General features: G+C 47.8%; 2 protein-coding genes across 7 annotated transcripts; one reads left to right on the top strand and one right to left on the bottom strand.

The window, feature by feature from the left end:
• The first annotated feature begins 898 nt into the window (after positions 1–898).
• On the top strand, positions 899–3,514 carry LOC117647557 (protein pellino-like). Of its 2 annotated transcripts, XM_034389358.1 has the most exons (10): positions 899–1,138; positions 1,366–1,434; positions 1,518–1,647; positions 1,734–1,835; positions 1,910–2,092; positions 2,161–2,355; positions 2,442–2,540; positions 2,622–2,819; positions 2,903–3,033; positions 3,120–3,514. In XM_034389358.1, the coding sequence occupies exons 1-10, from the start codon at positions 1,113–1,115 to the stop codon at positions 3,244–3,246; spliced, it is 1,260 nt and encodes a 419-aa protein (XP_034245249.1). In that variant the 5' UTR covers positions 899–1,112; the 3' UTR covers positions 3,247–3,514. The 2 variants fall into 2 exon arrangements, with proteins under 2 accessions (XP_034245249.1, XP_034245250.1); XM_034389359.1 differs by lacking the exon at positions 2,161–2,355 and having other exon boundaries at positions 3,120–3,261.
• LOC117647555 lies at positions 3,506–23,108 on the bottom strand. 5 transcript variants are annotated; one of them, XM_034389352.1, is made up of 31 exons: positions 22,853–23,102; positions 22,273–22,373; positions 20,076–20,146; positions 17,475–17,497; positions 16,626–16,730; positions 16,419–16,542; positions 16,224–16,337; positions 15,918–16,040; positions 15,668–15,831; positions 15,401–15,581; positions 15,183–15,291; positions 14,836–15,098; positions 14,581–14,742; positions 14,270–14,506; positions 13,993–14,184; positions 13,668–13,908; positions 13,428–13,579; positions 12,906–13,348; positions 12,674–12,813; positions 12,354–12,582; positions 11,999–12,247; positions 11,775–11,920; positions 10,877–11,700; positions 10,505–10,780; positions 9,377–10,417; positions 9,101–9,242; positions 8,285–8,698; positions 7,216–8,195; positions 6,622–7,123; positions 5,942–6,513; positions 3,506–5,868 (listed from the first exon to the last, which is right to left on the bottom strand). In XM_034389352.1, exons 2-31 carry the CDS (start codon positions 22,310–22,312, stop codon positions 5,794–5,796), a joined length of 8,334 nt encoding a protein of 2,777 aa, XP_034245243.1. In that variant the 5' UTR covers positions 22,313–22,373; positions 22,853–23,102; the 3' UTR covers positions 3,506–5,793. The 5 variants fall into 5 exon arrangements, with proteins under 5 accessions (XP_034245243.1, XP_034245245.1, XP_034245246.1 ...); XM_034389354.1 differs by having other exon boundaries at positions 22,273–22,370; XM_034389355.1 differs by lacking the exon at positions 22,273–22,373 and having other exon boundaries at positions 9,236–9,242; positions 22,853–23,108.
• Between the last annotated feature and the right edge of the window lie 202 nt (positions 23,109–23,310).

The raw sequence follows: 23,310 nt of genomic DNA, 5'->3' as shown, positions 1-23,310 counted from the left end.
TAACGGGAACAGCAGGCGCCCTGTGCCAGGACTGCCAGGACTGCCAGGACTGCCAGGACCGCCAGGACGAGATGTGCAGGCTCTACGCCGCTGGCTGGCGCGCTGCCGCCATGCCAGCCATGCCGTGCCGCGGCTCCTCCAGGCTCCTCGCGACACCGGCAGAAGGAGCAGAAGGCTGTCCCGCATTCCGGCGGCCTTCCCCCCCCCCCAATCAATCCCTCTCCGATGCTCGTCCTAATCGACTCCGCACGGCCCGGCTCGCGGCTCGGGAGTGGGGCACTTCCTCGCGTCTTCGGACACCCGTGAGCCAGAGAGCCCCCATTTCCCTGAACTTACAGCAGAGGCTCTCAGCGATCGGCTACTACCTGTGAGAACTCACGCTGCGACCGCGTGCCCACCTGTCGAAAAGTGCAGGTGGTTGTAGGGTGGGCTGGCGGGAATGAGTGCATGGAGGGTTAGCTAGCATGCATTTTAGATGCCACGCATCTCCATGTTCCCAGAGTGCCTGTTGTGCATGTCTCCAGGGACAAACGGCATTCAAGTTACTCTTCCTTCTCCTTGGAACCGGAGTCTGCAGACAGTACAGGTCGCAAAGAACCTCGCGGGTAGGCAACCCAACTAGCAGTGGAGTACGTCTGTTCGCTGCCGCCACGGCGGGGCCGCGGTCGCCGCGGTGCACTGGGCTTCCCGCGCCCTCCAGTTCCAGAGGTGCCTTACGTTTCTCTGGTTTTGATTTTAAGATCACGTTTCATGATCGAAGTATCAATCCACTAATGTAACGTGGTCGAAGGTAAAATCTTTACCCTGATTCAAATTTGTGGCGCGCACTGGGCGGAAATCCGCGAAATTTTTTTTGTCTTGATTCGCGTTGAAGATTTTTCATACTCAGCCTCGTTCATCTGTTTGGAAACGCGGGAAGGAAGTCAAGTTGAAACAAGCTTAACCCAAACAAGCCACAACAGCAGAAATGCCGACTTCAATATGAACAATCAGGAATTTTAATCAAAAATTCATTCGGCAAATCTTTTTGTTTTAAATTTGACAATGTTATGATTTGTTAACAATATCTTAAACCGCCCAAGTATCGGTCTTACCCAACCTGAAATTCCATTATGAGCGATGAAGTTGGAGGTTCGAAGTACGTAGAACACCTTTACTCCCTTATATTCAGTATGGTTCGTTTTCGAATTTGAATTTCTAGGTCGACAGTTTCAAGCGCTGTAGGATTTTCATACCACGCGTGCCTGTGTCCAAGTTATTTATCAACACACAGGCACTTCTCCACCTGTGATCCAGATCCAGATGGGCTGGTTATTTCTCCTTATTTCTCAGATGTAATTAATGCGCTACTGCTTTATTTTACAGGTCTGACGAAAGTTTAGCCTCAACCCAACCGTGTGGAAAGAGGAAGTATGGAGGGCTGTTCTTGCTTGGGTGAGATGAGTTGTTAGTTGTAAGTGTTCCGATTATGTTCCGAATAAAACACATTTACAATGTATTTTCAATTTTACCCTCAGATGTAATGGTAGTCTTCCAAACGGCGAGCGAGGTCGTAAGCGATCAAAATTTATTCTTGAAGAACGAGACTTACCAAATGGGGTGAAGAAAGCAAATGTTTCGGTTGTTACGAATCCTAAGTCGTCAAAGGTGTGAGATTAGTGTCAAAATATTTGCTTGCATATGTTTAGTTTAACTTATATTTTTCTAATCATTGTTTTGTTCATGTACCTCAGGCAGTTCAAGATCATAACTCATGGACTATTTCATTTACCATTTCAAAAGATGAATCAATTATCGTAGAATGTGCCCATGACAAAGAAACAGACATGTTTCAGGTTTGTGCCAGAGTTTGAAATAATTTTTTTCAATCATTTTAATGTATTGGTCATTCATTTACATTTTTCTACAGATTGGAAGATCATATAATAAAATCATAGATTATGTAGTTTTGGACAAATGCACTGGGGAGGGCAAAATGCACCAAAGTACAATTTCCAGGTTTGCTTGCCGAATTATTGCAAGTAGGTCTGATCAAAGTGATGTAAAACTGTTTGCTGCTGGTTTTGGAGGCGATAAAAATATATTTCTTGGTGTAAGTAAATTTTATTGATAAATCATGAACTTGCAAAAGAGCTTCTGTTTATGTGACTTGCCGAACAGGAAAAAGCTGTTAAATGGAAAACAAGTGATGGAACAGATGTAGATGCCTTGACAACAAATGGTGTACTACTGTGTAATCCTAATGGGTCATATTCTGGTGGTGAATTGGAGGCTGGCTTATGGAGAGAAGTGTCTGTATTTGGTAGTATATTTTCTATTCGGGGTTTTAGGTCATCTCAAGAGAAAGGCCGAAAGGTGAGGTGTTTAGAAAATGTTCAATGCCTTGTATTTCAGGAATTTCAAAAAATACAAGTTAACTCTAAGATTTTAACTTATTCTAGATTGAAGGGGGGACCAACATTCTTCGTGATGGATCTTTGATTGATTTATGTGGAGCTACGTTGTTATGGAGATCTGCAGAGGGCCTGGAAAAATGTGTTGTTAGTTGTGTCTTCTAGTTTTTACGTTTATTGTAAATCATTTTATTGAAATGAAAGTAACCCTCATGCTCTTCTTTTCAGACTAAAGATTACATCGAAAAGCTTGTAGAAATGTTGAATGAGGACAAAGATGACAAGCTGGATCCTTTGGTGATTCCAAGGAAAAGTAGCTCCAGTGATGTAGATTCAGACTCTGCGGACCAACCTAGTGTATTTCTCAATTGTGGCCATATTCATGGAGGGAGTGCTCCACCTAAGCAATGTCCTTCTTGCCACAAAGTGGGTGTTGCCATTGTTTCAAGACTTTGAGACCGACTGATGTGTTAATGAAATAGTTGATTTACACACATTTTCTCCAACAGATTGGTCCCTCTCAAAAAATATGCATGGGTATGGAGGGAGCATTTTACATTGATGATGTTGATGATCCTCACCCTGTTAACCTTTTTGCTTTCAACCCATGTGGCCATATTGCAACTGAGAAAACAGTGAAGTAAGTTTGTTTACTAATATTTTAGGAGCCAATGCAGCAGAGTATTTTAATTAAATCTAATTTCTTACACTTTTGATAAATTTCAGATACTGGTCTACAGTCTCAGTGCCTCATGGAACAAGTGCTTTCCAAGCTATTTGCCCTTTCTGTGCAACTGAGCTACAAGGAAATCCTGGGTATGTCAATTTAAAATTTAATCAAGGAGTGAAGTGAAAGGCCACTACACAATTTCTTTTGAATGGTTGCTTTCATAGTTTAAAGTATGCTTGCTCAATTGTAAAAAACAAACAAACTAAAAACCAACTGTGTGTACTGTCATGTGATATTAGTAATAATGTTAAAAAATAACTCACTGTGGGCCAATGTATTTTAGATTGGGGATTGAATTAGTTCCAACTATAGGTAACGACTGTTTTAAAAGGAATGAAGTTAATACAGTAAAATACTAGGGTGTGAAAATAAAACCACATGATTCACTACATTTGTTCATTTTTATTGTTCCATTCTTTTCAGAAAGATACACAAACACTTCCATTAATCAAGACAAGAACTGCAACATATATGTTGAGCAACAACACAAAGGGGTACCAAATAATTCTTCTTTGGCAATGTCATTAATTAAAAACTAACAATTGTTCAGATGCCAACATAAATTAACAAAGCAATGTGCCTTTGAATGACTACAGCACAAGAAACCTTGGCATTTTCCTCATGAAACTTAGCAGCTTTCATGAACTAACAAACAGGTACAAAGAGACCACAACCAAAATTACAGGTTGGAGCCATGGGTTGGAAATGGAATATCTACATAAATTAATAACACACACAAATAGATGGCATAAGTTACTTAGATTTAAGGATCAATGAACTACATGGTTGGTTCACCTTAAAAATGAGTGTCCAGAATCAAGTTCCTTTGACAAGGGTTCTTCAAAACTCATTGATGCACTATAGTTTTTACTCAAACAGAAAATGGCAAAAAGCGTTCAGTAAAACAAAAAAAAATCTGTAACAAATGGATATGTTTCTGCCGTATTCAGTTCTTAATTACCACTAAGCAATTAATATGAGGGGTGAATGGAAGGGACAAACAAGCAGGTGTTTACACCACCCTAAAGGTGTTACTCACTGCTTGAGGACATACAATTTTAGAAAGACGGTTGGGGAGGAGGGGGAGTGTTCATGGCATTATTTACTACAAGTAAAGACTCTTTGTACATAATGCAGACGTTTGAAGTATCCGCACTATAATTAAATTATTACATCAGAAGCATCTTTACAAAATGACGAACATCACAAGATGGCTATAACATTCAACAATGAAATGACACCTTGATAGAAGGATGCCTTCCTTTCATGCTCTGCTCACATACTTCTGCCCTACACTTACAGTACCACTTGCCTTTTTATTCACATTAAGTCTCACAGCACTTTTGAACTCCTCCTCACTTCACTACAAAAAGCGCTGCAAAGATCATCGTGTTCAGTGTGATTGGAATTGCATGCATTGAGTGTACCAATGAACATAATCACAGAGAGTAGCTCTTAGTACATCATACTAAGGTATTGAAATAATATATGTACAGTACAGCAAGCAAGTTCTGTAAATCAGTCTGTAGCAACAGAAGTGCCTGAGAATTCATCATAAATAGAAGAAATATGATGTTACAATATTTCTCATCAATAATAAATTAAGGACAATTAAACATTCGTTGACTAAACTAAAGAGCCCTTATGTGCTACTTTTTCTAAGGAAAATCACAAAGTAACAAACTGACTGCTGAACGGATTCACAACCAATTTTTCTTTTGTTTTCTTTTTTAAGAGCAAAACCTAAATCTACAAGAAGTTCTTAAATAAAAAAATCACAGAATTATTTTTCACAAAGGAAAAGAAACCTAAAACTGGCAGTCACAAATTTAAATTAAAATTGCAACCTACTGGCAAGGCAAAATGTCAGGAGAAAGTATCAATAATTATAAAAAACGAACTTTGGAAAACTGAAACTAAACCATGAGCTGCTTTAACACAAAATTTACTGGAATACCTTAAGTTAGACTAGGTTTTACAGAGACAGTGTTTGTCTACTTTCTAAATTGCAGGACACCTTTCAAAAACTTGCAATTTATAAGAGGATAAACAAAGCTGCAAAATTTCACCTTGAAATAATGAATCTTGGAAGGAAGACTTCTTCCTACACCTCCTACTGAAAAAGAATTATTTAAAAAAACAAACAAAAAAAAAACATCAAGAATATACATTGAGAGGAAGACAAATACATAAATATAAGATTTGTATGTTAATATCTAACTTACAATAAGCCTTAGATGTAAAATTGTATCACATAGACATTTACATGGAAAATAATACATCGTTTGTAACAAATAAAAACTTCTTGATGAAGTAAAGGTTCAGTGAATCTAATAAAAACAGATTCAATCATTCACACATGTTGCATCACAAGGCTAACTGGGGCAGAGAAGTCTGCTGATAAGTTCTCTAATAAATTGTGTTTCAAATAAAACATTTCTTAGTTCTATCACTGTGGTCACCCAACCAGAGCTTCCCCATCAATTTACATTTCTGATCACAAAAAATAAAAGTTGAGTAATACCGAAAGAAGGAAAGTCAAGAGAAACAAAGACAACCAAAATGCACTCTCTCATATGATTCTGAAAGGTTTCCTAAAACACAATCAGAGCAGTCCCAATATACCAGTCTTCAGAATCAGTTGGATCTTCCGTTGATCAATAATCCCATTTATTTTCCGCTTGTCTTAGAACTCCAGATGTTGCTGATCGTTCGAGAACGGAATGGATCAAAAGTATTTTCCTGCTAACAAGAAAGCGTATGAGAAGGGGAGGAATCAATGTGACTTATGAGACAGAAGTCTAAAATGTGGTATCACCTCTTGCCGCTGGTTCCCTGCGGTGGTCCCCTGAGCATTGGCCGGCCGCTCCCGGGTGTAAGGCCGGCTTATTCCCAACAGAGACTCGCTTGACCAAATGCTGGATGAAGTAGTCGCCAGACAATTGCTGCTGGATGTCCCGATGGTTGACGTTGAGCTAGCTGTGCTGGCTGGGGCTGCTGACCTCGCAGCAGCTGCAGCAGCTGCTCCAACATCAGCAGTGCCAATCCACGTTTCACCAACGGCTCCCCACAAAGACCCATTGCGGGCTCCACTTGGCAAGGACTCAATGCCCGAGTCCCGTCCCGAGCTTCGACCCTCATGGCCTTTGAACGCGACAGGTTGCCCTACTGCGCTTGCAGGCACAATGCCAGGTGGACTCCCGATTGAACTTCCAAGGGAACTTCCTATTGTACCTAGGGCGCTCCCCAGTGAACTCCCCACTGCATTTCCATGTGGAGGATTATTTCCAGACGCATTGGCAGCAGCTGACCTGGAGCCAACAGCTGTGTTGCCAGACCCACTCGATGAGGACTTGTCCCATGGCGAGCCCACCCTCTGCCAGTTCTCAGCTAGAAAAAAAGGAAAAAATGATACATTACAATCAATTTAAAAAACTCTTTACAAGATAAGAAAAATAAGATGATCTTTCAAAAGTTGAAAGATTCAATCGGGGATACCTCTGAATCTTGGGGGCTGATGCTCATCATCCACCATGTTGTTTCGCTCGTCTTGGATTAAGTGCAGTTGCTGCTGTTGCGTCACTTGCTGCTGGTGATGTTGGCTGATGTGCTGCTGGCTTGCCTGTTGTGCTGGGGATGGTTGATGCATTTGTTGTGCCGGTGGCAGCTGTTGCTGCTGTGACTGTTGCGACTGCTGCATCTGTTGTTGCTGCAAGTGATACTGCTGCATTTGCTGTGCTAAAGTTTGAGGGGACACAGCTGGCTGTTGGGGGAACTGGTGCTGGGAATACTGAGAAGGAATTTGGATGGGTTTGGGAGACTGTTGGGAAATTTGTTGAGGCAAGTGGTGAGCAATTTGCTGTGACATTTGAGTTATTTGATGTGGGAGAGTAGGCTGTTGCTGCTGTGGCATTTGTTGTTGCGCTTGCACCGCCTGTGCAGCTTGTGCAGACTGTTGATCCAGCCACATGTAAGGCATGATACCAGCCTCTCCAATAATCTATAACATGATAAAAGGATTGTTAACAAAGGAATTAAATTAGAAAGAAATAACTCTGAAAATTTGAAATAAGTAACTAGTAAAAAGCTTACATTTCTTTGACCTCCAATAACGACAACCGCCTGACCCTGAGGCCCGATTTGCTGTTGCTGATACATGTGCATGGACATCTGCTGAGACTGTTGCTGCTGTGCTTGCTGTGGCGGTTGCTGCTGTTGCTGCGGCTGTGACGGGGGCTGTTGCTGTGAGGGCTGCTGTTGCTGCGGCTGTTGTGGTTGTTGCTGTTGCAAGTGCGTTTGAGGCAGTTGCCGTTGTTGAAGCTGGATTTGATGAACTGAAGGGTATTGAGGATGTGACTGCATTGATTGCTGTTGAAACTGTTGGACAAGCATATCAATTTGATGCTGTTGACCACCTATCACTTGTTGAGAGGGTTGTTGTTTCAAAGCAGCTTGGTCAAATTGTTGGTCATAAGACTGGTCAAAAGATTGGTCATAAGGCTGGTCAAATCCTTGCTCAACTCGCTGATCACAAGATTCGTGTAATAGGTCCCCATTTAGATCCATAGGATGTTCCAATTGATGGTCTGTGACACGGTTCAAGCTGTATGATGAAGGTCCAACATAAAGAGGGGGGCGTATAGAGTCAAATGGCCCAATTAGTTGTTGCTGCTGCTGCTGTTGTTGTTGCTGCTGCTGCTGCTGTTGTTGTTGTTGTTGAGTCCTTCCACCACTGAAATGTCCATCAGGATCGTGGAATTGCTCATACACATCGTCAAATGAAGCCGTTGGTTCCGATGGATATTCACTAGCCATGTTTGAGGGTGAACGATTTTCCATTGCATACCTCGCATATTGACCTTCCTTAAGAGGATCCATTCCCGGTGGTGGTATGACAGGATAAGTATCATAAGGCTCTCTAAGACCTTCTCGAAGACCTTCTCTCAGGAAAATTGACGACACCACAGGTGAGGAGGGAGGCTGAGGGACCAAACTAGATGCTCCGTTTTCAGTCCACGGCGCGATTATTGCAGTGTTTTGTCCAGATGGTTTCTTCCTTGGCCCAATCGGACCTGAAATTGCAACAACAAAAAATAAATTTAAGTACAGTGATCAACAGTGTTTTTGCGGGTTAAAACATGAGTACCCCAATCATACGCACCAAGTTCCTTCTTTTGTTCTGGTGACTGATGAGCTCCATCATGAGGAGAGCAAGGAGCTTTGAACATATTGTCCTTCATACCAAATGTCAACAGAGCCAGATTCTGTGAATCGGTACAGCCATTCAGGACAAAGTCTGCACAACCGTTATCAGGAGCACTTGCCAGGACAGTAGGGTCAATGTTAACTCTTTCGATGTTGACCGGGGCACAAACTTCAGGCACACTGTCTGATGTGGTGCTTGCTGTCATAGTTAGTGTACTGGTACTAGTACTAGTACTTGCTGTGCTGGCTTTGCTGCCCATACGAGCCACTGTGGAGTAAGTGTGTTCACCTCTAGCCACCACCTCACTGAATGATGTCTCCCACATCTTGATGGGTGGTGGCGGTGCCGGTGGAGGGTCCTGTTGAGAATCTGAAATCACAGAAGAAAGTAAGTCATAAGAAGCCTAACATTGCAACACTCAATAAATAATTCAATGTTGTTTAAGTATGAGCCAAAGCAATCCCTGCTATTTGCTATGTAACAGTTTGGGGGTTGCTTTACATGCAAGCGGAAGACCTTTCCCAGAAGACAAGAATGAGAAGAAAGCTGTCACCTGAGGGACCACATGAAAAGGATCCGCATGCCACAAATACCAGTACCGCCCAGAAAATGAAATAGAAGACAAGACAAAAAAGAAGGTTGGAATCAGAGCAGCAGAAGGAGATGCCAACCGTCCCCAGTGCATTGGCATGAGAACTACTTTAATCCCTGCACAGCCATGAGCCACCAGCCACCTTGCATAAGCCACCGCTAATTGAGTGTTATGCTTACGATTAGACATAGTGGATGGCTGACTAATGTCTACAAATCCACTACTGTAAGTTACAGTAGAGATGATCGGAGATCTTTTTCCTGAACTATCAGATGCTTTGATTTTATAAGGAAGCTCAAGGGAACATGACTCACCAGAATCCTGAAAAAAAAAAAAAAAGATTACTAGGTTAGTAAACAAATAAATTGGGTACAGAGAGAAAATTATAAATGTAACACAACCAATAATGAACTAACAATTTCATTTTTTTGCATTGTAACAAGATAATTACTAACCGAAATACTACTCCGCTTATTTTCAGTAGCAGGTGTTCCACTACCACCACTGTTCTTCCCTTGCCTGTAAGCATTTCTACTTCTCACAGTCATGCTGTCAATGCGAACATGGCTTTGATCATGGGTTCGACTTCCTCCTTGACTCTTTTTGCTTCCCTGCTGACGTTGATTTCCAGACTGTTGGTCGCCACCCTGACCACGGCGACCTGACTGATTCGAGCGCGATTGATCATTTTTGTTATCTTTGTTTTGTTGTAAGGACTCATTACTCTTGTTCTGTTGTCCTTGATCTTGACCTTTATTTAGTTGCGATTGATCATTACTTTTACTCTGTTGTCCTTGATCCTGTCCTTTGCTTTGTTGTCCTTGATCTTGGCTTTTGTTCTGCTGCCCTTGGTCTTGTCCCTTGCTTTGCTTTCCTAGTTGTGGGGACTGATCAGGTCCTTTAATTTGAAGCGTCTGATCTTTATTATGTTGGGCTTGATCATGGCTTTTATTTTGCAGCAAAATATCTTGCCCTTTAATATGTTGGCCTTGATCCTGTAATTTGTTTTGTTGACCTGGATCCTTCCCTTTACTTTGACGTCCTTGCTGTTCATAACTCTGACTTTTAGGTCCTTGTTGTTCATGACCATGACGCCCAAATTGGTCATTGGTTTGCAGTTCATGGCCTTGACTTTGATGACTTTTAGACTGATTTCGGGTCTTGTGACTGTGATTCTGCTGCTCAGTGTGTGATGCGTTGTGATTGTCAATAATAATCTGATTCCCTTTGCCTTTCTTTCCAGAGCGAGAACCTTTTGTATTGCTTGCCTGGTTATGGCTTTGACTTGAGGAATCTCGTTTAGTTTCTAATTCAGTCTTCTTTCCTTTGTCTCCTTCCCATTCTCTCTCAAATCGTTTTGATCCTTCAGTCTCAATGATTGTATCCTTACTGCCAAGAATATCCTTCCCTCTTTTACTTATGTCAGGATCAGGATCAAATTCATTGATGGGATCATCAGCTGGAACTGGATCTTCAAAGTTGGACATCTCTCCTTCCTAAGAACAAATACCAACACACCGTCAGTCATCTGCAATCTAATGCTGGGAATAAACACGAAAAAAAAAAGGCAGGGTTATAAATACCTCATCAATTTCATCCATAAGTGACATGTCGCCTGCCAACAGAGTGACTCCATCTGACTTGCAGGTACACCGACCACCCTTTCTATTACGTCTGTCTCTCCTGGACCCAGCACCTCGAGAGTGCTGAGGACATCCCAGGCCCAGGCCGTCTCCAGCACCTGCATTTCTGTTCTCATTTCCCCCGCCGTCGCCTCCACCCCCTGTTCCACTTCCACTTCCGGCACCGCCTCCTCCACTGCCCCCTCCTCCCCCTTGACTTCCACCCCTCCGCTTTCCCTGTTAAAAAAACGAAGCACAAGAAACCATGACGCCAAAATCTACAAAAACACACCAGCAATGGTTCATCAATATATTAACAGGTAATAATCTTACCTGCCGTCCGCGACGACCGTGGTACTCTTCTGGGGGTGGGTCTCTTTTGGGACATTTCTTTTTGCCTCCCCGCTGAATTGTTGCTGCATTGTTGACAAGTGCAGCGACTTCCTTTGCCTCTTCATCGGCAGCTTGTGTAAAGGCAGCCTGAGCCGCGGCTGCTTGCGCTGCAGCAATGAACGAGTTTCTTCCTTTCGACTTTTCTTTGAAAATGGGGAAGAAGAAACTCTTGAACCACAACAACCACGAGTGGTGGTTGCCGCTGCTTCTGCCTCTGTGCGGCTGGAAGTGGGACGGCGCGTGGAAGTGGGCGGGCCCAGTGTGGGAGTGCGAGTGTGACGGCGCGTGGTGGTGGTGCTGCTGGTTATGCTGTTGATGGTGATGCTGATTATGCTGCTGGTTATGTTGTTGGTGATGATGCTGATTGTGCTGTTGGTGATGCTGCTGCTGTTGGTGATGCTGTTGCTGCTGGTGATGCTGCTGGTGATAGTGGGATGCCGATGAGTGCACCTGTGACGGCGCATGGGTCGGGTGAGACTGACGCAAGTAGTGGCTGTTTCCATAGGGATAGCCAAAAGCGCCCGGAGAGGAGCCATGAGACGATGCGCGAGAAAGTGCTTGAGGGGATCCCTGAGAGGGGCCCGGAGGAGACCCGTGGGAAGATCCCAGTACAGCAGCTTGAGTCGGTCTTGTGATTTGCGACACTGTCATAACAACGGATGAGACCTTTGCAGGGGGGGATGCAGGCAAATAATCTGTTTCGCCTGATGTAATCTCTGGTGTGGTGTGGCGCTTGGCTAATTTTTCTACCTCTTCACTTTCTTCTAAAACAAGAAAATTAAAAACAATTACTGAGACGAAATCCTTTACACAGTGAACCGAAACTTGAAAAACTCACCTTTATTTCCAAACATGCTGTCATCAATGAGATTCAAGTCAAGTATAGGAGCAAGGTTTGCTACAGTGAAAAATGAACTGTGCATAATTCTATCAGTGTCAAGGAATGCAGCAATAAGGACACCAAATAGCAGCAATGTCATCACGCTAGAGAAAGATACCAAATTATTAAACTGAGACAACAAAGAGTGAAAACAACATTTTTATTTGGTTTCCTTTTCTTACCAGGTAGAGGAAAGCAGAAGAAAAGCCTCCCATCGAGGTCGTGGCATGGCAGCATAGCAAGGCCGCAAGTATTCTGGTGGTACAAAGGACTCAAGGGTAAAGTTGACGGGGAATCCCATACTAGTGTGGAATTCTAAAAGTGCCCGGAGGCGGGAGAAGGTGAAGCCTGGAGTGTGTGCAATGTCTATACGCCTCCCTTCGTTCGGCAGGAGCAGGAACGGCTCGCAGTCAATGATGTGAAAACCATTCCTGAAGCAACAGTAAAGCAAGGTAAATGGCATGTCGTCAAATTAGGAAACAATCTTTTTAAAATAAGCAATGGCCAAGAATAGTCAGCAAAATAGAAGTGACGTACCCTTCACAAGGCGAACCATTAATTGAAATGGACGAGACTGTAATCGGGAGGTTGCCACTGTTGCGAGCAGTGATAAGTCGCTTTACCGTCATAAAAGGAACAGGGTACATATTGTGCAGCTCATCAAGAGTTTCTTCCAGGCTGTCGGCAACCTCTTCATCATCGACGGCATCAGATTTTCTTACATTCAGGTTTCTGTCAATCTGAGGTGACATGGGTGCCCTTATGCCTGGTGAGAAGAGAGAAAAGTGAGTGTCCAGCAACCATGAACCAAATGGTCTTCAAAGAAAAAACAGAAGGTAAAATTAATTGACACTTACGACCACACTCTTGAAGAAGATTTTCTGGAATATCAAATGTAAAAGGGATAGAAGTACCTGGATGGCGGTTACCAAACCTAAATTGAGGTTTAGCAGCTTTGCCTTTCAACATCAGTACCTCTAATACTGTCAAACTATTTCTAAACATTGGGGAAAGAAAAAAGAAAATGACAAAATCAGCTATGAAACAAGCTCATCACAAAAAGTCATACTGCAAGGGTGTCGTTGTTACCTAATAATAAGTGTCGAACTGCTGGTACCAGTTTCAGTTGGAGTAAATGTTACAAATATCCTGGATGACTGCAATGGGCCTAGTAAGAGTAGCAACGTTCTAGGATGGACCCCAGCCTCTTGTAGCAGAGACGATTCCTCACTGGACGTTACACCTTGAGACTTTAATCCAAAACTTTTCTTTCCTTTGCCAACCTCTGGACAGTCTGAACATGAGGGAAGTAACCTTGCTGGCAAAGAAGAGAGCAACTCATTTGCCCCAGGGTAATCATCCTCTAACACTATGTGCAAAAGCAACGCTGAGGATGCAGAATTAATAATTTCAACTGTAGAGTAGGATGTATTCCCCACTTGCGTTAGGGGAAATTTGACAATCTGGTCTGTAATATTGGTCAATCGTGGCCAAATCAGACGAACTTTTACCTCGAAAGGAAAGTTTCGGACCTGAAAGAAAAGGTGCAAAAGCCATGAAAGAAACCGCTACTGTGGTATTGCTAGACTCTTTTCTAAATATGTGACCTACCCCCGATGTGTCCATGAGAAAAGTATAATTTTTCCATTGATCCTTCCCATTATTAGTAAGCTTCTTGAAACGGTCCCAATTTCGTTGCATCACACCAAGGTCAATATCTTTAGTTCTAGGTGGAAGACCTAGTAGCTGCATACAAGGAGTGTCTGCAAAAGCATTAAAAAAAAAAAATAAGTAAAAAAAGTAGGAAAGCATCCAGCGACAGGTTTGCTCAAGTTAGCTCAGCAAACTTACTGGCAGGATCAGAGTAGCCTTCCACATAAATTAACTCTTCAGGAGCATCCTTGCCACCCCAAAGCAAATGGCCAATACTGGATGTGGTGCTGGGATTTATGATGGATTTGGCAATATTTTGTTTCAACTGAGGAAAATAAAACCGCAAATCAGAGGAGTGTGGTACTGATACCACGGACTCCACCAACATAAGTGCAGGAAAAGTTGACTGAACTTGAACAGTGGCAAAGCAATGCTTTCCCTGTGACACAAAAAGTTGCAAAACATTAGATATTGACACTGAATTCAAAAGACAAAGAAATCAAATGGTTAACAAGGTACTTACAGGAAAACAATCTGGAAGCACAAGGGAATCCTTCACCATTTCAAGAGATCCATCAAGAACATTCAATCGGAAAGGTATTTTAATATCTTCATACTCAGTAAAAACCATGATGGTTTCTACAATATTCTCATTGTGGCTTGGAGCCTGAACTCGGAGCCGAAAAACAGCATAGCTTCCAGCCTCAACAACACGCTGAAAGGAGATGAAAATACCTATTAAGCACAAGAGTGGTACAAAGCAGCATAGTTAGGTCATGGACAAGACAAATAATACTCACAATATTTGACCTGTCATAGTCAGTAAAACTTGTGCGAGCAAGGAGATTTGTTGTTGAAAATTTCTCTTTGTCAATGCCAAGTAGTTCTAAGTTGGCATTGTTGTAAGTTATCTTCCAGTCTGTAATTTCAATAGCTAAAGGATTCAAATTCAGGAGAGCAAAAAACCCTTCCTTTACACACCCATGTCCCACAAGCCCCAAGTCCAAATCTTCATCTGGCCTTAGAGAAAGCATTATCTGAAAGATGAAATGGAGCAAATGAGCAATCCATTTTCTAATAGGTTACATGGACAATGTATTGTAGGACTTACAGGATGAAGCTTGCCATCATAACTGTTAAGCGTTATATTTATTGCTGTAATGTTAGTAAAAACAACAAGGAAAGCCATTCCCTTCACGGAGGATGGCTTTCCTAACTTCATTAATGTTAGTTTGTCTCCTGGAGACAGAACTGTCGGTTCTAGCTTCAAAGCCTGAAAACAAATTTTAATCTGTCAGTTCACATTTGCTGAAATTTGAAATTGAGTTTGATGAAGAGATTTCATAGTTTGCTTAAGAAAACACACCTTATTTTTCTGCTTTGGAGCTAGAGGTTGAAGCTCTACTCTACTTATTGCAAGGGGAGTCTTGTAATCATTCTGTACCCAGAAATCGATAAGCATGGCATTTCTGGCCTCATTTCCAGCCCAGAATGTTGTAATATATTTATCGTACCCAAGAGTACCCTCTTGCGGATTAAGACTATATGGCACTGTCAATAAAACTTGACCTCCCTTCGATCGCAAGATTAACTTGCCTGATGTGAGCTTTTCCTCACAGGCTCTTTTCCCTGCAAGACCAAAATATAAAATGAGGAAGGGAAAAAAATTGAACAAACAAATGAAAACATACGAAAAATCAAGCTGGTACTTACAATCTACAGTTATAGAAGCAATGAAGACTGGATGGGTGTTGTTTGGTGGTACCTTCAGAGGTTCAAAATTAATTTTAATTGCTTCTGAAGATGGCTCAGCCTCGATTTTCTACAAAATAAGACACAATGGATGTGAACAATAATGCAGGCACACACAAGGTTTTCTATTGCAACAAACTGGCAGCCGTCCTAATGAAGAGCTGTCCAAGACGACTTACAGTGACTTTAATAGCCCGGCGAGCGCTGTTTAAGACTTCTAAAGTATATGTTGATGGCTCTTGCAAAGAGCTACCAAACCCAAAGTCGAGTTTGTCTTCAGAAATGTACAACCCTGGGTTTACAGAGACTGTTATATCAACTGGAATGAATAAAATACCATCTTTCTGGTCTGTCTTCATTCTGAAAATAGAATACATAGGTATTTCAAGCCATAAAAACTAGTAAAAATCTTTTGTTAAAGGAAGAGACAGATTTAATGTACCAACCTAATGTAACCAGTAAAATTATTAATAGTAGAAGCCTTGAAATGAGCATTCATTATAGTTTTTGTGGAGTATGGAGGTAATTTCCACAAAGCTTGAGATCCTTGCCCTCTCCCTGACGGTAGATCTAATCTTAAATCTTCTATGTTTTTAACCAACTCCAAAACCTGAAACAATTGATAGGTTCAAATATTACTGTAAAATCTTATTCAATTTGTGTGAAACAGAGAAACAGATATAGTGAGTAACTCACAGTGATTGGAACGGGGTGCGGATTGTGAATAGTGATTTGTTGTTTCAGTACTCCATTTAATGGCAACCGCTTTACCACTATAGGTTGAAGTCGATAGGGACTCTCCACACCAATACCTTCCACCTAGAACCAAATATACAGCAGAATTACAACAAATATCCTCAAACCCAAAAAAAGTTCAAACAGAATTTAGAAAAATACTCATACCTTTCCAAGCAATTACCATTCAGAAGTGCAAAGCAAAGGCACAGCTACATTTTGTCTAAACACACAACACTCAAACTAGTTAGTAAATCTAAAGCTTACCATAAATTTGTGTGTGCCCTCAGAAGTATGAATAAACAAAGGGCTGAGGAAGGGACCCAGTTCTCTGACCACAAACACAATGTGAAAAGATGTGTTTTGTAATGGAGGCAGGACCTGGAGTGCAGGTAAAGAAAACATTTGTTATTTCAATTTCTACAGTCAGTTCAAATATAGTAATCCTGTAACTTTTCTCACCTTGTCTTCAAAAAGTGAACTATGCACATGGGCACTAGTTCCTGATATGGAGAGTAACTGTACTGATTTATCTCTATAAGTATTCTGTACAAGCACCTTCTCTGAACGAGCCGTGCCAACAGTGCTGCAAACCCAAAACAAAACAATAATCAGCCAACCGCATCTTTCAAGTAATGCAGCAAAGTCGATGCAAAAACAACCACGAACCATTTGTTAAAGTCTAACGAGGGTGGGGTGAACTGGAGCTGCATTTTCTCCCCCTCCATACTAATGTGTGTACTGTGGGCGCCTTTAGCCTCGAGTTTCGCCATTCTGTAGGGAAAAATAACACCCATTAATTTAGTTCACCGGCTACTTTGAGAGGAACACCCGGCCTGCTGCGGGGAAAGTCGAGGAAGGCTCTTGATGGCCGTTGCAGCCACTTGCAGGCCTTCCAGGTCCGTCTAGTCCGCCTGCGGGGTAGGCCGTGCGAGCGGCAGAGCGCATACCGGCGCAGCGGGTTGCCTCGGTGCGGTTCGCAGGGGCGCTACCCCGCTGCTACACTGCCCCGCACTCCGCACCGCTCCCCTCCTCGCCTCGCCGCTCCGCCGCTCGCAGTGTTTTTGTCCGGCTCCCGAGGCACGCCCACAAACAAGGCGAACATCCCTCCCCGAAAAACAAGTCCATGCCGGTCAAATGAAGCAACATTTCGACCACGGCGAACTTGGGTCGCGGCTTGGCGGCCGAGCCGGGGCAAAAGCAAGGCAAAACGCCCTCCAGCCCGACTATTGACACCCAGCCCAGAGGGCTCGCGACTCGGCGAGGGGGTGGCGTGGGGTGGCGGCACAGGGCGCGCAGGGCCGCCTGGTAGGGCCGCGCGCCGCGCCACCGAGACCGAGAGCGAGAGAGAGGGCATCAACACACAGCCCTGCCACGGCCCTGCAGCCGCCCTGCAGCGGCCCTCCCGAGGGATGCGGCTCGGCTTCTAGGGTGGCCGTCATGTCGCACCACTGCAGGCCCCGGCCGGCCTCCGCCGCCACCACACTACTGCTGCTGCAGCCCTGCAGCCCGACTCACCTGACGGGCTCGGCGTCCGCGTCCTGAAACAAACAGAGCAAAAATCACCTGTGAGCGAAGAGCGGCCCTTTGTCGTCCATGACGTGTCCGCGGCGGCGGCCGTCGGCGGAAGGGCGACCCCGCTGCTCCGCGCAGCCGCAGCCGCAGCGGCCAAGAGGGCGGAAGGGGCCGCGGTGCACCGCGTCGTGCACACCCGGAGGACTCCGTTCCAGACACATTTCGCGTCCGCACAGTGACACGCGAAGCAAGCGACGCGCACCGAGTCACCAACACGGCCGCCCCGGGGACCGCCTCGAACCGAAAAAGGAGAGGAGGCTGTGCTGGAGCCGTGCGCCTCTACAGCGAGAGCAGCGCCAGCAGCGCCGTGCACGGGAGGGAGGCCAGGGCGCAGGCGCGACGCGGGCGCGGGGGTGTGGCGGGGGCGGGGAGGACAGGGTCCACGGAGGACCGAGGGCGCGGCGCGGGGCGGGGCGAGGCGGGGCGGGGCTGGCACGGAAGCTACTTGGCGACTGCCGGGAAGGGTAAGGGTGGCTCGCTTGCTCGCTTCGGCTCGGCGCCGGGGAGCCTGCCGCCCGGACCGCGCTAGCGCCGCCAGCGCGCTCACTCGGCTCGGCGTCGCCGCCACCCTCCTCCACCACACCCCCGTTGGTCGCGGTGCCGCCGTGCCGCCACCCCCAACCAATCGAGCCACCGCGACGGCGGACTCGGCGGACTGCGGAGGGGCGCGGAGGGCGGGGAGGACGCCGAGTACGCGTGCTCTGGCGTGCTCGCAGGTCGACCCGCGGCCCGCGAGGGTGGCGGAGGGTAAGTGGGGTAAGGCCCGGCGGTGAGGCCGGCTGGAAACCGCACGGACCCGGCATAGGGACGGGCCCACCGCCGGGCCTCACCGCCGGCCTCACCGCCGGGCCTCACCGCGGGCCTCACCGCCGGGCCTCACCGCCGGGCCTCACCGCCGGGCCTCACCGCCGGGCCCACCGCCGGGCCTCACCGCCGGGCCTCACCGCCGGGCCTCAGCCGCCGGGCCTCACCGCCGGGCCTCACGCGGGCTCACCGCCGGGCCTCACCGCCGGGCCTCACCGCCGGGCCTCACCGCCGGGCCTCACCGCCGGGCCTCACCGCCGGGCCTCACCGGGCCTTACCGCCGGGCCTCACCGCCGGGCCTCACCGCCGGGCCTACCGCCGGGCCTCACCGCCGGGCCTCACCGCCGGGCCTCACCGCCGGGCCTCACCGCCGGGCCTCACCGCCGGGCCTCACCGCCGGGCCTCACCGCCGGGCCTCACCGCCGGGCCTCACCGCCGACCCGGTAGGGGTAGCGCCGTGGCGCCGCCAGCGCCGCCATTAGCAGCGCGCCACGGCCGGCATGGCTCGGCCCGGCTGCGCCGCCCCCGCGCCCTGCACGCCCTCAACGCAGCGCCGGCGCCACTATTGGCAGGCAGGCCGGGCAGGCCGGGCAGGCCCTTCCCCCGGGACCCTCGGGGACGCCAAGACGGGCTGCCTGCCGTGCCGCCCGGTCGTGCCGCCGTCCACCCCCCGCCGGGCCCTAACGCAGTGTGCGCCACGCCAGCCACGCCGGGCGGCTATTGACGAGCTGGGCTCCTTTCAGCTCCAGGCCGCCGCGGGGGCAGGGGGCGGCAGGGGGTGCGAACGGGGGGTGGGGGCGGAGCGGGTCGCGGCGGGGGGCGCAGTGCACTGGCGGTCCAACGCACGCCAGCAGCGGGGGGCGGCAGCATGGCGGAACCATGGTGCAACCATCGCGAAACCACGGTTGACCGGGGGGAGCCGGGGGCGGCGGGCGAGTCTATCACTTGGACGGGGAGGTATGTTGGCGTCAGCGCGGCACGTAAAAAAAAGAATTTGTTGTGACAACGAAAATGTATGTTGATTTTGGGATAGCAAAAAAAAAATTGTTAGACGTACTATAAATTTGTTGTGAGAACGAACACTTTGCTCTCACGACAAATTATTCGTCAGGAGTACAAACATTCATTTTTATTGTGTTTAGTACTCCTGACGACATAGTTCGTTGTCAGAACGAAATGTTCGTTCTGACAACAAATTGGTAGTACGCCCAACAACTTTTTTTAGCTATCCCAAAATCAACATACATTTTCGTTGTCACAACAAATTCTTTTTTTCCGTGGGGGGCGGCGCGGGGGCGGCGCGGGGTGGCAGGGGTGGAGGGGGCAGCTCGGCAGACGGCGGTGGCAAGACGCGACTCAGCAACCCGGCACAGGGATGTGGGCATGGCGATGCATCAACAAGGATGCAGCGGTAGCGCACTGCATGCTTCCTGCTCAAACCGTCGGGCGATTCCGCTGCCGGCACTGTCTCTCTCGCATTCATGCAGTGTGCCGTACAGAGTCGAAGCGAGGAGTGCGGGCTGCGCGTCCTCAGGCAGGCGAGGCGGCCCGGACCGCGGACCGGCTTGGGGTAGGGCGGTGGGGCCGACCTCACGGACCTGCCCCCCGAAAAGCGAGGGGCTGAAGCCGATTTTCGGCCAGGAAACACAGAAAACGCGACGGCGCAAACATGACGCTCTGCCCCTCTCGCACCCCTAAGGGTCGCCCTTGGGTCGCCCCAGAGAGGCTGACTTGACTTACCGTGTTCGCGTGCGATGCCACCGGAATGGGCCCGACCACGTAGCGGGCATTGTGGTTGGGGTGGAAAAAGGCTGCAACAGAAGACGAGACGAAATACGGGTTAGATAACAAGGACGCAGACCGGCAACGCGGACAAGGGCCGGGGGGAAATCGGGTTACGGAAACGGGGAGCAAAGAAATGATAAAGGGCCTAAACCCTTTCTAGAGCTTCAGCGACGTCATTCGACGTCGGCGATACAGTCCGAGGGAACAAAGGGCGGGCCGGGCAGAGCCAGGGCCTGAATGGGCCTGGATGGGCAGGACGAGGGAATGACAGGGCGGACCTGGCGGACCGCGGGGGCGGCCAGTGGCCAGCGCGGCCAGGGCGCCCTGACGTCACCTCGATGCGTCCGGCGGGGAGGCTGGCCGGGCTGGCCGGCTCATGGCCTGCTTACGCTGCTTGCGCGCGGACGCGTCCGAAGTCGCCAATCAATCGCAGCAGCCCGCGCGTCATCACCGCCTGCACCGCCTACACTCCGCGCGCTCCGCGTCCACGCCGCGCCGCCTCGACGCGCCCCGCCGCCGGTCCCGTCCCGTCCCGTTCCGTCCATCGGCAATCGATCACCGCGGCGCTGCAGCGGGCTCACTCTGAACGGTGCTCCGGCCTCTCTCCCTCTCGCACTTATGGGGCGTCCCGTTGCGGTGCGAGAGAGAGAGAGAGAGCGAGGTGCAGTTCGCAAGCCGCATGCTGCTGCTGCCGTGCTCCTGCAGCAGACTCATTCCGAAAGTGGTCGCTCTGTCTCGCTCGCTCTCATGGGGCATCTCGTGTAGGAGCGAGAGAGACAGAGCGACGCGGCGCTACGCGGGGCAAGGCCCGGCAAAGCCCTTGGCCACACGGCGTCGCGGAGCAGCGCCCAGCGAGCACCCCGGAGACGGAATCAACAGGGCAGCTAGGCTGCCGGAGGGACGAGGGCGAGGACGCGCCTGCAACCCTTGCGGTCCCACGGTCCGCCTAGTGGGCCCACTGGAGGACGACCTGCCGAGCCGTTCCCAAGAATCGCGTCGTCGCTCTGTCTCTCTCGCACCCCTACGGAACGCCGAAAGGCTCCGCAGGGCCCTGGACCTGGACCTGTCCCACCGCACGGCGCATGCCACCTTGCATGGCACGGCGCGCCAAACCCATTAGCGGCGGTGGCTGGCAGCCAACGACCCCCAGGAGCCAAGAGCCACCACCGAGAGAAAGCGAAATTCCCTCACAACCCCTCCAGATTCGCACGTTCCAGCCCTCCACTTAAAGAAAGGGGAGGGGGCAAAATAACTTGCACGTCGAGTCAAACTCAGCCCATTAGTATTCCATTCACCTTGAGAAAAACAATAAACAACGAAACAGGACAGACTGTTTCCTGAGATGTGCAAAACATTTACGGAACAAACCAGGCTCACAACGTAAAAATCTCAACTAACACATACATGCATGTTATGAAATATTTACAAAACCACTGACACATGAAATAATTAAATTCAGAGATAGAGGCCATTACTTTTCACCTAAAAGAACAGAAAACTGATTGTGACAACAAGATAATGTCTGGGGACAACTCTTCAAACATTATAGAAAATATAAAAAGGAAAATAGCAACTCAGAAAACCGGCAGCAGGAAAATTAGAGTCCTAGAGTATTCTAATCCTATATTTGAGGACGCTACAGGAAAACTTGTGCCACCTTGATCAAAATGCCCATTAGTTCAGTGACGGATACCCAAGGATAAAGCACACCCCATCTCAGAAAACATTATATTATGCCTTTCAAGTCTTTTATATTCGTCTGTCCTGCTTTCAAGGCTACAATAATTCATAACATTGTTACAGGAAAGGATCAAGCATGTGTTCTCGGGAAGGGATTCAAATAGTAAGGGTCACAAGCAAGTAAGTAACATTCACATTCACACACAAATATCTAGAAACAGGTTGTACGAGCACGAGCTAAAAGACAATGGTTTGTCTTTACTTAACAGACAAGGTGTTTGCTAAAAGTTGCCAGTTCTAATCTAATGAACAGAAAATGAAAGAAAATAAGGAACACACATAGTAAAAAACGGAAAATGCTGACATGGAACATTCACAGAGCCGCACAAAAAAACCCTCAACGAAAAGAAAATGAAAAGCAACCAACCAACGTACATTACAGAGATGCACAGTATCGTAGAATGATATTTACCAATGACAAACAGAACTCCAGTGAGTCGATGAAATGCCATGGTCCAAGGCGAAGCAGCTGTCAGCTGCTTTATGGCTCCCCACCCAATGCGGTGGAAACTGCTGGCATGAGTCGAAAAAAGAAAAGAAAAACACGGCTCAGCAACTTCTCACAGATGCAAAACTTGCAAACAAACAAGTGCCACTGTCCCACTTCCAGTGCACCAAACTTTGAGCCCGACGAAAAGTGAGACAAACAGGTGGAAGCTGAGGATGCAACAAACTAAACTGAGAGACTGAGAGAGAACCAAAGCTCAGGCCCTTCTCTTTGGGGGGCCCCCTGCCATGGGAACAGACAGGGCCTCACCGAGGCGACACGGAAAATGCAATGCCGCCTCCCGGAGGAGGCCGGTCGCGTTTGGCAAGTCTCTGCAGTTCGAGGGGCTGGCGCCTTGCTGGCGCTGGCAAAGCGGGTCCAAGCCCAACGCAGGACAGGCCTCTCAAAGCAGCAAAAACACTTCCACCCACCCGGTCCAAGCAGGAGAATGGCGAGGGGGGGAGGGGGTGAACACTGTCCCTTCAGGTCGCTTCCTGCTCCTTACCTTGTGACTTGTCACGCACGGAGACTTGCGATTTCACGGCAGCGTCCAGCAACGTGAGCAGCAAGACGGAAATCCAGATGAAGTACTCGGACATATTCGCTCGGGGTTGGCCTTCGCGCGGGGCATCTGCGCGATGCGATTCACGATTTCTAGTCGAGGCCGAGGCCTTTGTGCGATCTCTGCCTGTCCCCGTCCCGGACTCTTCCTCCTCTCGCTTCGGGTTTCGGGTTCGGGTTCGGTCCCTTCGGCCCTGCTTCGGTCCCTTCGGTCGATGCGAGCGGGAAATTCGCTGCCAGCCGGCGGGCCGAATTCCCTCCGGAGGGAAGGCGGGCCGCTGGGGTGACACCGGTCGCACGCAGGAAAAACGTTTCCAGGGCTAGATTTACGGTTCTAGTAATTGAGTTCTAGCTCGCTCGCGAAGAAACAAGTCCGTGTCCGGACGCTGACATTTCCTAACT

This window comes from Thrips palmi, unplaced genomic scaffold (genome assembly GCF_012932325.1).
Source record: "Thrips palmi isolate BJ-2018 unplaced genomic scaffold, TpBJ-2018v1 HiC_scaffold_2, whole genome shotgun sequence".
NCBI lineage: Eukaryota > Metazoa > Arthropoda > Insecta > Thysanoptera > Thripidae > Thrips > Thrips palmi.
Note: the sequence above shows the minus strand (reverse complement) of the source record. Positions and strands in the feature narration are given on the sequence as shown.